We start from the raw sequence: 15,814 nt of genomic DNA, 5'->3' as shown, positions 1-15,814 counted from the left end.
TATTTATGTAAAATAAAAGGCCATTGGACAACAGATCCCAGTTGTCCAAAGAAAGGCACCACAGCTCCTACCACTACAACCCCTACTGCTACACCTAGTGTCCCTACTAATAGCAGTGGTGGTGGGAGCAAACCTACTAATAGCCAATCCAAGGGAGTAGCTGGGCTCACTTTTGGTAATTTAGTTGGGGTTGGTCTGATTAGGGAGACCACAGAGGCTACTTTAGTCTCTGAAGGGGCTATTGACTTAGCCACTTTGGTTGCTTGCCCCCATAACTTGGAGAAGTACAAGCAACTAACCCTAATAAATGGTGTTGAGGTCCAGGCCTACAGGGACACAGGTGCCAGTGTCACAATGGTGATTGAGAAACTGGTACACCCTGAACAACACATACTTGGACACCAGTACCAAGTAACCGATGCTCACAACATAACACAAAGCCACCCCATGGCTGTTGTAAATCTCAACTGGGGGGGGATATCTGGTCCAAAGAAAGTTGTGGTAGCTTCAGATTTACCTGTAGACTGTCTATTAGGGAACGATTTGGAGACATCAGCTTGGTCAGATGTGGAGTTGGAGGCCCATGCAGCAATGCTGGGCATCCCAGGGCATATTTTTGCTTTGACAAGGGCTCAGGCCAAAAAGCAAAAAGGACAAGGAAGCTTGGATCCTGGAACAATGGACCAAGTGCTCCCTAAAGCTAGGGCTAGTAGAAGCAAACCACTTCCTACTATCCCTCCCTCTACAGTGGATTCTACTTCTGAGGAAGAAGAATTCCCTCCCTGTGCAGAACCTACACCAGAGGAGCTGGAAGCAGACACTGGTGAGCTTTTGGGTGAAGGGGGGCCTGCCAGAGAGGAGCTGAGTGTGGCACAGCAAACCTGTCCCACATTAGAGGGTCTCAGACAGCAAGCTGTCAAACAGGCTAATGGGGATGTCAGTGACTCACACAGAGTTTACTGGGAGGACAACCTCTTGTACACTGAGCATAGGGATCCTAAACCTGGAGCTGCCAGGAGATTAGTGATCCCTCAGGAGTACAGAAAGTTCCTCCTAACACTGGCACATGACATTCCCTTAGCTGGGCACCTGGGTCAAATGAAAACTTGGGACAGATTGGTACCACTGTTTCATTGGCCTAGGATGTCTGAGGACACAAAAGAATTTTGTAAGTCCTGTGAAACCTGTCAAGCCAGTGGCAAGACAGGTGGCACTCCAAAGGCACCCCTTATCCCACTGCCTGTGGTTGGGGTTCCCTTTGAAAGGGTAGGGGTTGACATAGTTGGCCCCCTTGACCCTCCTACTGCTTCAGGCAATAGGTTTATCTTGGTGGTAGTGGACCATGCCACAAGATATCCTGAAGCTATTCCTTTAAGGACCACTACAGCTCCTGCAGTGGCAAAGGCCCTCCTGGGAATATTTTCCAGGGTGGGCTTCCCAAAGGAAGTAGTATCAGACAGAGGAAGCAATTTCATGTCTGCATACTTAAAGGCCATGTGGAAGGAGTGTGGTGTAACTTACAAGTTCACAACACCCTATCATCCACAAACAAATGGACTGGTGGAGAGATTTAATAAAACTCTCAAAGGCATGATTATGGGACTCCCTGAAAAACTCTGCAGGAGATGGGATATCCTTCTACCATGCCTCCTTTTTGCCTACAGGGAGGTACCCCAGAAAGGAGTGGGCTTCAGCCCCTTTGAACTTCTTTTTGGACACCCTGTTAGGGGTCCACTCACACTTGTAAAGGAGGGTTGGGAACAACCTTTAAAAGCTCCTAAGCAGGATATTGTGGACTATGTACTTGGCCTCAGATCAAGGATGGCTGAGTACATGAAAAAGGCCAGTAAAAACCTTCAGGCCAGCCAAGAGCTCCAGAAGCAATGGCATGATCAGAAGGCTGTTTTGGTTCAGTACCAACCAGGGCAGAAAGTGTGGGTCTTGGAGCCTGTGGCCCCAAGAGCACTCCAAGATAAATGTAGTGGTCCACACACAATTGTTGAAAAGAAGGGTGAAGTCACCTACTTGGTTGACTTAGGCACTGCCAGGAGTCCCCTTAGGGTGCTCCATGTCAACCGCCTGAAACCCTACTATGACAGGGCTGATCTCACCCTGCTCATGGCAACAGATGAGGGACAGGAAGAAGACAGTGATCCTCTACCTGATCTCTTCTCTTCCACAGAACAAGATGCTCTTGTGGAAGGTGTAGTTTTGGCTGATTGTCTTACTGCTGAGCAGAAAGATAATTGCATAAATCTCCTAGGACAATTTTCAGAACTCTTCTCCATTGTGCCAGGCACCACTTCTTGGTGTGAGCACACTATAGATACTGGAGACAGTTTACCTGTCAAAAGTAAGATCTATAGGCAGCCTGACCATGTCAGGGACTGCATAAAGCAAGAAGTTCAGAAGATGTTGGAACTAGGAGTGGTTGAGCACTCTGACAGTCCATGGGCTTCTCCTGTGGTACTGGTACCAAAACCCAATTCTAAAGATGGAAAGAAGGAAATGAGGTTTTGTGTCGACTATAGAGGTCTCAACTTGGTAACCAAAACTGATGCTCACCCTATACCCAGGGCAGATGAGCTCATAGATACACTGGCATCTGCCAAGTATCTAAGCACTTTTGATTTGACTGCAGGGTATTGGCAGATCAAGTTGTCAGAAGATGCTAAATCTAAGACTGCATTTTCTACCATTGGAGGACATTACCAGTTTACTGTAATGCCTTTTGGTCTGAAAAATGCACCTGCCACTTTTCAGAGGTTGGTGAACACAGTCCTGCAAGGGCTGGAAGCTTTCAGTGCAGCATATTTGGATGATATAGCTGTCTTTAGCTCCAGCTGGGATGATCACCTGGTCCACCTTTGGAAAGTTTTGGAGGCCCTGCAAAAGGCAGGCCTCACTATCAAGGCTTCAAAGTGCCAGATAGGGCAGGGTAAGGTGGTTTATCTGGGACACCTTGTTGGTGGGGAACAGATTGCACCACTTCAGGGGAAAATCCAAACAATTATTGATTGGGTTCCCCCTACCACTCAGACTCAGGTGAGAGCCTTCCTAGGCCTCACTGGGTATTACAGGAGGTTCATTAAGAACTATGGCTCCATTGCAGCCCCTCTTAATGACCTCACTTCCAAGAAAATGCCTAAAAAGGTATTATGGACAGCACACTGTCAGAAAGCTTTTGAGGAGCTGAAGCAGGCCATGTGCTCTGCACCTGTCCTGAAAAGCCCTTGTTACTCTAAAAAATTCTATGTCCAAACTGATGCATCTGAATTAGGAGTAGGGGCAGTCCTATCACAACTTAATTCTGAGGGCCAGGATCAACCTGTTGCTTTTATTAGTAGAAGGTTGACCCCTAGAGAAAAGCGTTGGTCTGCCATTGAGAGGGAGGCCTTTGCTGTGGTCTGGGCTCTGAAGAAGTTGAGGCCATACCTGTTTGGCACTCACTTCATTGTTCAGACAGACCACAAACCTCTACTTTGGCTAAAACAAATGAAAGGTGAAAATCCTAAATTGTTGAGGTGGTCCATATCCCTACAGGGAATGGACTATACAGTGGAACATAGACCTGGGAGTAGCCACTCCAATGCAGATGGACTCTCCAGATATTTCCACTTAGACAATGAAGACTCATCAGGTAATGGCTAGTCTTATTGTCCTTCGTTTGGGGGGGGGTTGTGTAGGAAAGTACCATCTTGCCTGGCATGTTACCCCCATTTTTCACTGTATATATGTTGTTTTAGTTGTATGTGTCACTGGGACCCTGGTAACCCAGGGCCCCAGTGCTCATAAGTGTGCCTGAATGTGTTACCTGTGTAGTGACTAACTGTCTCACTGAGGCTCTGCTAATCAGAACCTCAGTGGTTATGCTCTCTCATTTCTTTCCAAATTGTCACTGACAGGCTAGTGACCATTTTTACCAATTTACATTGGCTTACTGGAACACCCTTATAATTCCCTAGTATATGGTACTGAGGTACCCAGGGTATTGGGGTTCCAGGAGATCCCTATGGGCTGCAGCATTTCTTTTGCCACCCATAGGGAGCTCTGACAATTCTTACACAGGCCTGCCACTGCAGCCTGAGTGAAATAACGTCCACGTTATTTCACAGCCATTTTACACTGCACTTAAGTAACTTATAAGTCACCTATATGTCTAACCTTTACCTGGTAAAGGTTAGGTGCAAAGTTACTTAGTGTGAGGGCACCCTGGCACTAGCCAAGGTGCCCCCACATTGTTCAGAGCCAATTCACTGAACTTTGTGAGTGCGGGGACACCATTACACGCGTGCACTACATATAGGTCACTACCTATATGTAGCTTCACCATGGTAACTCCGAATATGGCCATGTAACATGTCTATGATCATGGAATTGCCCCCTCTATGCCATCCTGGCATTGTTGGTACAATTCCATGATCCCAGTGGTCTGTAGCACAGACCCTGGTACTGCCAGACTGCCCTTCCTGGGGTTTCTCTGCAGCTGCTGCTGCTGCCAACCCCTCAGACAGGCAGCTGCCCTCCTGGGGTCCAGCCAGGCCTGGCCCAGGATGGCAGAACAAAGAACTTCCTCTGAGAGAGGGTGTGACACCCTCTCCCTTTGGAAAATGGTGTGAAGGCAGGGGAGGAGTAGCCTCCCCCAGCCTCTGGAAATGCTTTGTTGGGCACAGATGTGCCCAATTCTGCATAAGCCAGTCTACACCGGTTCAGGGACCCCTTAGCCCCTGCTCAGGCGCGAAACTGGACAAAGGAAAGGGGAGTGACCACTCCCCTGACCTGCACCTCCCCTGGGAGGTGTCCAGAGCTCCTCCAGTGTGCTCCAGACCTCTGCCATCTTGGAAACAGAGGTGCTGCTGGCACACTGGACTGCTCTGAGTGGCCAGTGCCACCAGGTGACGTCAGAGACTCCTGCTGATAGGCTCCTTCAGGTGTTAGTAGCCTTTCCTCTCTCCTAGGTAGCCAAACCCTCTTTTCTGGCTATTTAGGGTCTCTGTCTCTGGGGAAACTTTAGATAACGAATGCATGAGCTCAGCCGAGTTCCTCTGCATCTCCCTCTTCACCTTCTGATAAGGAATCGACCGCTGACCGCGCTGGAAGCCTGCAAACCTGCAACATAGTAGCAAAGACGACTACTGCAACTCTGTAACGCTGATCCTGCCGCCTTCTCGACTGTTTTCCTGCTTGTGCATGCTGTGGGGGTAGCCTGCCTCCTCTCTGCACCAGAAGCTCCGAAGAAATCTCCTGTGGGTCGACGGAATCTTCCCCCTGCAACCGCAGGCACCAAAAAGCTGCATTACCGGTCCCTTGGGTCTCCTCTCAGCACGACGAGTGAGGTCCCTCGAATCCAGCGACACCGTCCAAGTGACCCCCACAGTCCAGTGACTCTTCAGCCCAAGTTTGGTGGAGGTAAGTCCTTGCCTCACCTCGCTGGGCTGCATTGCTGGGAACCGCGACTTTGCAAGCTACTCCGGCCCCTGTGCACTTCCGGCAGAAATCCTTCGTGCACAGCCAAGCCTGGGTCCACGGCACTCTAACCTGCATTGCACGACTTTCTAAGTTGGTCTCCGGCGACGTGGGACTCCTTTGTGCAACTTCGGCGAGCACCGTTTCACGCATCCTCGTAGTGCCTGTTTCTGGCACTTCTCCGGGTGCTACCTGCTTCAGTGAGGGCTCTTTGTCTTGCTCGACGTCCCCTCTCTCTGTAGGTCCAATTTGCGACCTCCTGGTCCCTCCTGGGCCCCAGCAGCGTCCAAAAATGCCAAATGCACGATTTGCGTGTAGCAAGGCTTGGTGGCGTCCATCCGGCGGGAAAACACTTCTGCACGACTCTCCAAGGCGTGGGGGATCCATCCTCCAAAGGGGAAGTCTCTAGCCCTTGTCGTTCCTGCAGTATTCACAGTTCTTCAGCCTAGTAAGAGCTTCTTTGCACCAACCGCTGGCATTTCTTGGGCATCTGCCCATCTCCGAGCTGCTTGTGACTTTTGGACTTGGTCCCCTTGTTCCACAGGTACCCTCAGTCAGGAATCCATTGTTGTTGCATTGCTGATTTGTGTTTTCCTTGCATTTTCCCTCTAACACGACTATTTTGTCCTTAGGGGAACTTTAGTGCACTTTGCACTCACTTTTCAGGGTCTTGGGGAGGGTTATTTTTCTAACTCTCACTATTTTCTAATAGTCCCAGCGACCCTCTACAAGGTCACATAGGTTTGGGGTCCATTCGTGGTTCGCATTCCACTTTTGGAGTATATGGTTTGTGTTGCCCCTATCCCTATGTTTCCCCATTGCATCCTATTGTAACTATACATTGTTTGCACTGTTTTCTAAGACTATACTGCATATTTTTGCTATTGTGTATATATATCTTGTGTATATTTCCTATCCTCTCACTGAGGGTACACTCTAAGATACTTTGGCATATTGTCATAAAAATAAAGTACCTTTATTTTTAGTATAACTGTGTATTGTGTTTTCTTATGATATTGTGCATATGACACTAAGTGGTACTGTAGTAGCTTCACACGTCTCCTAGTTCAGCCTAAGCTGCTCTGCTAAGCTACCATTATCTATCAGCCTAAGCTGCTAGACACCCTATACACTAATAAGGGATAACTGGGCCTGGTGCAAGGTGCAAGTACCCCTTGGTACTCACTACAAGCCAGTCCAGCCTCCTACACCATCCAACTCCGGATACGCCACCGCAGGATCTGGAACATCACGGGGGTCATGGTGCGACAGGCACCCCTCCCACGTTAGGAGGCCATCCCCAGCTGGGCCTCCGCCGTCTTCTTGCTCCAGCGGCAAAGGTCCTCCCATCTTTTACGGCAGTGGGGGCTCCATCTGTGGTGGACCCCCAGGGTCTGGACTTCCTTGGCGATGGCACGCCAAATATCCTTCTTCTGGTGGGCGCTAGAGGAATAGTACAAGGGAAAAGGAGAAAATATAACCATCCGGAACGTCACTGTCATTGGCCCACGTTCCCACCCTTGCCCTGACGCACAGACACTCACTGTTGTTTCATGAACGCCTCATTCCCCTCCCATCTCCCATCCACACCACTCGAAACAGGCATTGTCCATACATCATGCTCACAGTGTACTCACCTGTTTGTCTGGAGGACTGTAGAGTAGTGTGTACTGGGGGAGGACCCCATCCACTAGTTTGTCCAACTCCTCCGAAGTGAAGGCAGGGGCCCTTTCCCCAGACACTGTAGCCATTGTCGCTTCCAGACTGAGGTCACAGCACTTGCAGTGTAGGTCAATGGAGGAGCGACATGTAATTGTCACCTACAGACTTGACTGTGCCACAATCCATGAACTGTGTGCCCAGTTGGAGCCAGACCTGACGTCAGCTATCCGCCACCCACAGGTATCCCCCCTCCAGTGCAGGTCCTGTAAGTACTCCATTTCCTGGCAAGTGGGTCTTTTCAATCGACAGTGGCCATAGCATCAGTGATTTCCTAGCCGATTTTCTCCAACGTGTTGTCCAGAGTGTTGTCTGCCCTGCTGAAACACATGCGCAGCTACATCGTTTTCCCTCAGGTGCAGGATTTGCCTACAGTGAAAGGTGACTTCTATGCTTTGGGACATATCCCCAACATCATAGGTGCCATTGATGGGACACATGTGGCCTTGGTCTCCCCCCCGCAGGAGTGAACAGGTGTACAGAAACCGGACGAGTTACCACTCTATGAATGTGCAGATGGTGTGTTTGGCCGACCAGTATATCTCCCATGTGAATGCCAAGTTTCGTGGCTCAGTGCATGACGCTTACATTCTGAGGAATAGCAGCATCCCTTATGTGATGGGGCAACTCCAGAGGCACTGAGTGTGGCTATTAGGTGAGGACATGGACCCTATACAGTGTGAATATTTGTCTGGGGTTGTCCCTAGGAGTTAGTGTGTGTCTAACAGTTGTCCCTCGACATTTGCAGGTGACTCTGGCTACCCCAACCTGTCATGGCTACTGACCCCAGTGAGGAATCCCAGGACAAGGGAAGAAAAGCTACAATGAGGCACATGGGCGAACTAGGAGGGTTATAGAGAGGACCTTCGGCCTCCTGAAGGCCAGGTTCCTCCATATGACAGGTGGTTCCCTATTCTACTCACCAAAGAAGGTGTGCCAGATCATCGTGGCCTGAGATATGCTGCACAACTTGGCTTTGCGACGACAGGTGCCTTTTCTGCAGGAGGATGGTCCTAAAGGAGGTGTTGTGGCAGCTCTGGAGCCTGTGGACAGTGAAGAAGAGGAGGCAGAAGAAGAGGACATAGACAACAGAAACACCGTGATTCATCAAAACTTCCAGTGAGACACAGGTAAGAAGACATCAGTGCCTCCTACATCTGATACACTTGTTCTACTTCTCATCTGTCTGTCACTTTCACCCAGTGTATGGACCCTGATTTGTCACTTTCCCTTTCGATTTCACAGATGTGGGTCCCACTGTGTGACCTCTGCTATGTTTCCTCATGGACTAGAGCTGTGTGACATAGGTATGTTGACAATACAATGGGCATTGCTATTTCCCTTAGTTATTGCAAATACACATTTGTGAAAGCACAGACTGACTCCAGATAGTTTTGTGATTTAAAGGTGTTTATTTAAGTGGTAAATAGTGGGGGGGGTTATAAAATGGGCGGGGGTGATGGTGGAGGAATGTCCATGGCAGAGTCCAGTTATTAGTCTCACAGGTGCACTGTCCAAAGGGGCATAGGAAGTGGAGCTGGGGCAGTTTAAGGATGGACAGGGTGACAAAGTGGGACAGAAGGATGACAATCAGGGTTGTCTCATTTCTTGGCGGGGGTCTTGGCATTGTCCTCTGTCTTTGTTCTGGATCTCAGGGACTGTTTGTGGGGTGGTTCTCCATCTACAGGGGGTGGGGTGCTGGTGTCATGGTCCTGTGGGGGTGCCTCCTGTCCACTAGCTCTGGCAGAGGTGGTGGGCAGTTCATCGTCCAGGCTAGTGTCAGGGGCCCCTTGTTGTGCCACAGTGTCCCTCCTGGTGTTCACGAGTTCCTTCAGCACCCCTACAATGGTGCCCAGGGTGGTATTGATGGATTTGAGTTCCTCCCTGAACCCCAAATACTGTTCCTCCTGCAGCCACTGGGTCTCCTGAAACTTGGGCAGTACCGTTGCCATTGTCTCCTGGGAATGATGGTAGGCTCCCATTATGTTGGAGAGTGGATTCCCTGGGCCTGTCCTCCCCCAGTTGCACAACAGCCCTCCCAGGTCCCATATGTTCCTGGGCCTCTGTCCCCTGAACCATGTGCCCACTACCACTGCCCCCAGGTCCCTGCTGTTCTTGGGTTTGTGGGTTAGCCTGGGTTCCCTGTAGTGGTGGACACACTGCTGCTTGACGTGTCCTGGGGACAGAGGCATGGGCCCGCTGGGTGGGTACTGTGCTGGTGTTTCCTGAGGGGGGAGGCTCTGTGGTGGCTTGTGCCAGTGTGAGGGGAACCGACTGTCCCGAGGTCCCAGATGGGCCGGGCTGGTCATCTAGATCCAGTTGGACAGAGCTGCTGTCATCACTGTGGGCTTCTTCTGTGGGTGGAGTGGGCATGTCTGGAACCTCCTGTCCGGTGACGTTGGGTAGGGGTCCTGCAGGGGTGTAAAGGCATGATTATTGCGTCTGTGTGTGCCATGGTGTGCAATGGGTGGGTGACCCTGTACCCCAGAGCTTGCATTCCTGTGTAGGACCTTGTATGCTGATTGTTTAGGGTTCTGTGTGGGTATGTGTAGTGGACATGCATTGGTGATGGGTGTCCATGCTTTGTTGTTGCATGCAGGGCTTGGTGTTGGGATGTGTGGTTTGTGATAGGGGACATATGTGAGGAGTTGGAGTGATGGGGTGAGGCGAGGGTGGGGGTATGAGATAGCATGCAGGTAGGGTGGGGGATGTAATAGTTAAGTTTTAACTTACCAGAGTCCATTCCTCCAGCTACTCCTGCGAGGCCCTCAGGTAACAGTATAGCCAAGACCTGCTCCTCCCATGTTGTTAGTTGTGGGGGAGGAGGTGAGGGTCCGCCGCCAGTCCTCTGAACCGCAATGTGGTGTCTTGAGACCACGGAACGCACCTTCCCCCATAGGTCGTTCCACCTCTTCCTGATGCCATCCCGTGTTCTTCGGTGCTGTCCCATTGCGTTGACCCTGTACACGATTCTGCGCCATAGCTCCATCTTCCTAGCTATGGTGGTGTGCTGCACCTGTGATCAGAATAGCTGTGGCTCTACCCGGATGATTTCCTCCACCATGACCCTGAGCTCCTCCTCAGAAAACCTGGGGGATCTTTGCGGTGCCATGGGGGGGTGTGGGTGATGTGTGAGGTGGTCTGTGTTGTGATGTGTGGGGTGATGTTTAGGGGTGTGTGGTGTTGTGTGCGTGGATGTGTATGTGTGATGGTGTTGTGTGCCTCTGTATGCTGGTGTTGTCTTTTCTGTGCTGTCTCTCTGGCCTTCATCAACATTTTTGGTAGTAAGGGTTTGTGGGTGATGTGGGCGGGTGTTTTATATTGTATTGGGTGTGTGGGAGTGGTGTGTGTATGTGTATCAGGTGTGTGTATTTGGAATTGTCCAATGTGTTAGTGTTTTGTAAATGTGTGTGTATTTTGAGCGTGGATTCGTGGGTTATGATATTGTGGGCGTATTCCTGTTGGCGTGACGGTGGAGGTTTTGTTATCGCCAGTTTATCACTGACCTTTGGTGTGGCGGACTTGTGTGGGTGTCTAGATTTTGGCGGATTCCGAGCTGTGGGTCGTAATAGCTGTGGCGGAATTCTGCAGCGGTGTTTTTGCGGTCTTCTGCACGGCGGTAAGCGGGATTTACCACCAATGTTGTAATAAGGGCCCATGTATTGTAAAAAATATGCAAATAAGATTAATCATAAATAAATATATGCTTTGAGGGGACTCAAAAGCAGAAATAAGGCAAGGCACCACAAAGAAAAATATACACATTTTTTCCAGCCCTTATTTTGGTTTGTGGGACACTTCTTTGTCTCAGGGCAAGGCTTTCCCCAAAACCTTTTATGCAGCTGTGTGGGCCCAAGAAGATTTCCTTTTTTTGTTTTACTATAATTTTGAGACGCCCACTTGGTGGGTCTCACTGCAGGAGCTCCAACAAACATAGATGAGACAGCTTCTCCAGCCACCCTGTACACTTCTTCAGACTCGAGTTCTTGCCTCCAAACTTCAAAGAAATTCTCCTCACCCCAAAGTTTTGACAGGGGCTAGAGGTTTGCCTACCCTCTCTTACTGTTATGTGGAAAACTGTCAAGTGCTTGTCATGAAGGTTCTGCTAATCAGCTTATGGAGAGTTTACTGCATCCCATTCCTCTGCCAGGAGTATTCTAGTCTAACAGAACCAGCCTGTTGTTTCGGAGGGGGCTTTGAACTGCCAGCTAGCAAGCAGAATAAGGCCCTCATTACAACATTGGCAGTATTGACCGCATACCGCCACGGCGACGACAGCCAACATACCGTCGCCGTGGCGACCAGCCACCCACCCGCATTATGACCGTAGATGGAATTCCACCAGAAGGCTGGCAGAATACCGTTGACGGTCATGGTGGCGGACAGCGGTAAGGTGGCACTGCTGTCAGCAGCAGCGCCACGGCAGCAAAACACCACTGTCCATATCATGAGCAATGATACGGCCTGGCGGTGTTTTGCTGGCAGACGCTGCTGCTGGCAGCAGCGCAGCGTCCCGTCTCCTACTGGAGGACCCCATGCAAGCAGGTAAGTCGGGTTCTCCGACAGGAGAAGGGGGTGAAGGGGGTGTGTGCGTGTGTGGGGGTGTTGTGTGTGTTTGTGTGTGGGGGGGGGTGTGTCGCATTGAATGAGTGCGTGAATGACTGAATGTGAGTGTACATGTATGCGGTGTGTTGTGAATGCGTGTTTGCGACAATGTATGTTGGTCTGAGTTGCGGTGTGTGGGTATGTATGTGGGTATGTATGTGTGCATGTGTGGGTGGATGTGGGTATGCGTGTGTGTATGAGTGTGTATGTGTGCGCGACTGGGTTTGTAAATGTGCGACGGGGCAGGAGAGGGAGGTGGAAGGGGAGGGGGAGGGAGGACTCTGGGGAGGGGGAGGAGGGCAGTGGAGACCCCTATCAGTGCCAGGTAAAGTAATTCCCTGGCACTGATAGTGCCTGCTGCCATGGTTTTCGTGGCGGTATGCTTGCCACGAAAACCATGGCGGTAGGCGGGGTCATAATCCAGAGGATGGGATTGTGACGGCCGCCTGGTTGGAGACCAAAGTCTCCAGCCCAGCGGCCGTTACCACCCTGGCGGACAGAGCGGTACATTGGCGGTTTGGCTTGAGCAAAACCGCCAATGTCATAATTTGGGAAAAGGTACCGCCAGTCTGTTGGCAGTACCTTTTCCCAAATTACCGCCGACTGCCAGGGTCGTAATGACGACCTAATTATCTTGTCCAGTAGAAAAGCTCAAATCATAAATTCATTAAGGCTAGGTGAGGCAAATAAGCTCAAAATCATAATTGCATGAACCACCTTGTATACAGTAAATCTGACTCTTGATATCAGTTCCTGACACCGGAATTGATGGGAAAATACACGTCAATGACCTCCCTATCTTGTGCCAATCAAAACGTGTATTTACATTTGTACATTTGTGCATGTGTACATTTTATCCAATGTGTAAAAATTAGTTTAAATATCACTTTATACTCCAGCCAAAAGAAAGGGAACTTTTGGATGGATCTTACAAGGCCTTAGCAGATCATAATCAATTTAATTATGCTCCCATGTGTGTTAGTGGGTCTGACAGACAACAGTCTTGCTTGCAGATGTGTGCACACGCATGTGAACATGTATCCATGCGTAACCTGCACAGTCCTTTTAACCCAGTTGCGCAGCTTTAGCCCTTGTAAAGAAAGTGATCAATGGTATTCCCAACTGTCTGAAGTACTGCAACTATATTCTTGTATCTCGCAAATCCTTGCACAAACATGATGATGCACTTGTGAATGTGTGTCAGGCAAATTTAACTCTCAGTAAAGACAAATACGAATTTAAAAAATGCGATTGGTAGTGCTAAATTATTGCAAAAAAATTGGAAAATTGTTTTTTAAGTATACGTTGGGTACTCTTGCTTGCAAATTCCTACTTTACCTGACACACTGAAAACTTTTGTTGCACCATTCTTGCATCAGTGACACATTGGCTACTACCCATGCTCTCCGCTACATGTAGTTACCTTCTTGTAAATTGGAAGTGCCATTGCAAATTATTGCTGTGACTCTTCTTGAATTACGCAAAGTTTCAGTCACTGATACTTCACCACCAAGGTCAACTATGTGGGCAATCCAAGTGATGTCTGGTGGCTTTTTTACCTCAACAGGATCAGATTATGAAGAGAAAGTACAATGAACAATGGCACGAAATGGGCAATAAGAAAACTGGTTATCATTTATTAACATGAAACATATCAAACATACACTAAGTCAAAGAAACATTGTGCACTGTCAAATCAGAGGTACATGTGAGAATAAAAAAGTTTGATTAGCAACCTGTTTGACAGTGTTCTCATCATCTTTTCAGAACATTGAACTGAAGGTAGAAGTAGAGAGCCTTAAGCGAGAGCTACGAGACAAACAACAATTTCATGAGAAGTCCTGGTAAGAAAAATTTCAGTCACTAATTTTGTATGTTGGATGCTCTATTGTCTACTTTATGGATTGTGCCTTGCTACATATCCTTGCAAGGCCTCAATTGTTATTGGATAATTTATGACAGCAATGATTGTTACCATTACAAAAGGGATGGGGGTAGCCATGGGCTGAGGACTGAAACCACAATGTTAATCGGTCCAACTCCTTTTGCCGGCTACATTTTCACACCCATCACCTTTCTCATTTTCTGATTTATTGAAAGGAACCAGTGTCTCTCAAGTGGTTACAATGATTGAAAATTCAATAGGGTGAGCTGGAGAGGAGCTGTGATTCCATATGCAGTTTAAGAACATATGTATGGAGTAACACTTACTTACAGCTTCCATACAAAGCAAGCCTAGACCTCTTCAATGTTCCGTGCATTGCTAAGTCGCAAGTGACTTTTATAATTTTCGTAAAATCATATTGCTGTTCTCGTTTCCTCTTTGGGAGAATCCCACCCACAGGCAGAGGTGTTGTATCAGTTTGACATTAACCTGCGCCTGCTCCTGCACACTCACTAATTTACACTATAAATGGAAAAGTGTTAACAGATTGCCATTGTGTACTCATGGTTAGAACAAACATCCCTGCAAATGTCATTGCTTGTTATATATCTAGCACCTTCACCTGGTTATTTGTCTCCAGAAATCCAACGTATGCATTCGATACCCAAATGAAAATGGAGACATGGCTAGCCTGGTACGATACTCTGATATTTATTCACAAAGAGTTCCCTGATAAAAATAACATTTGTAAGCTGTCTTAATAACTACAGGAATCAGATGATCCAACCAAATATATTCAATCATCATGGTTCTCCAGAAAGAAAGTTTACGAATAAAAGATCAATTTCATTCTGAAAAAAAATATTTCTCATACCTCATTATTTAGACGTTTGTTCCCTCATTCATACTGAGGGTTCTTACGGATGTCTCTGTTTCGCTTCCCAGGATTGCAACAACGTTACGTACCCTCTTTCATCACAACCTAGGAGAGCCCCTCACGTTCCTAGTATTTAGTGAACAATAAACAGTGATGCGAAACTGAGACATGTAAGTGAGTGAGACGACCTAACACTCCTGCACCCACTACAACTCATCACAAATTGAGTCTGACTAAAGCCATTTGCCAGAAAAACGCAGGAGCCGCTCTGATGTGGCTCTCATCTTTGTTTTCCATCTTATGTAGTAGCAATGAATGTCTATATTTCTCTCAATTCAAAGATCTCCTTCAACCAACAGATCAACCCAGTTGGAAAAACAAAAACACCTGACAACAACTCACGATGATCATAACAATACTTCCATCACTAAAACTGTCAGGAGAGTGTGAATAACAAAGGCATTGACCCTACTCTGAGAGAAATATTACAATGTAGTCCTCACCAACATACCTAAAGTAAACATAATCATTTACAAATACTGTTTTTTTAATATCCCTTTAATTAATTTTCGCACAGAGATACAAATAGCATAACATACAACCCCAAATGTTGAGGACATGTGAGCAAAACATTTAGCAGTTATGACATAGGTCCTCCCAAGATCTGGGCTGGAGCAGAACTGTACTACAGCATCAAATTCTCTGTCATGTAATTGTGCCCAGCATCATCAAAGCCCATCGGTTCATCTTATAGCTCAAGCCCGCTCCAACCATCATTGTCTATTTAGCCCCCATGTGTTCTCCCTGACCCTCCTCCCTCGCTTTTTTCCTGGGACCCCCTATCTTCTCAAATTTTCATGGGCAATGTCTTGCTTGGTATATTAGCTTTTCTAGGATACCCACGTGCCTGCCCCCAGTCATCATCCTCCAGGCTGCCCAGGTCTCTTTCCAGGGCGGCTCCTCCATTAGGGCTGAGGGGCGTCACCCCCAGCCAGCAGCAGCTGCAAAAACTTTACAAGTAAACAATAATAAACTGTTTATTATCATTTTCTTGTAAAGGGGTGGAGCATTGGGGGTGATGAGCTCTGAGGGGAGTGCACAAAACACACCCCTCAGTGCACATGTATGTTTGGCCGTCCGTCTATAGGCCGGCCAAACACACACACGCAGAAGGCTCTCTCCAGCCCGGCACTGTGTTGCCAGCCTGGAGAGAGGGCGCTCCCAACCAAACCTAACACTGCTTTGAGCACCGTCAGGATTGG

The 15,814-nt window shown here is 48.3% G+C and overlaps 1 protein-coding gene across 1 annotated transcript in view; it reads left to right on the top strand.

Annotated features, from left to right (window-relative positions):
- LOC138292460 (myomegalin-like) overlaps positions 1-15,814 on the top strand; it is a 469,734-nt gene that overhangs the window by 83,630 nt on the left and 370,290 nt on the right. The window contains exon 2 of the mRNA XM_069231078.1: positions 13,558-13,634. Within this exon, the coding sequence (XP_069087179.1) occupies positions 13,558-13,634 (77 nt within the window). The remainder of the gene's footprint in view (positions 1-13,557; positions 13,635-15,814) is intronic.

Source organism: Pleurodeles waltl, chromosome 4_2, assembly GCF_031143425.1.
Source record: "Pleurodeles waltl isolate 20211129_DDA chromosome 4_2, aPleWal1.hap1.20221129, whole genome shotgun sequence".
NCBI lineage: Eukaryota > Metazoa > Chordata > Amphibia > Caudata > Salamandridae > Pleurodeles > Pleurodeles waltl.
The sequence above is the reverse complement of the archived record's forward strand: the minus strand, read 5'-3'. Positions and strand labels throughout refer to the sequence as shown.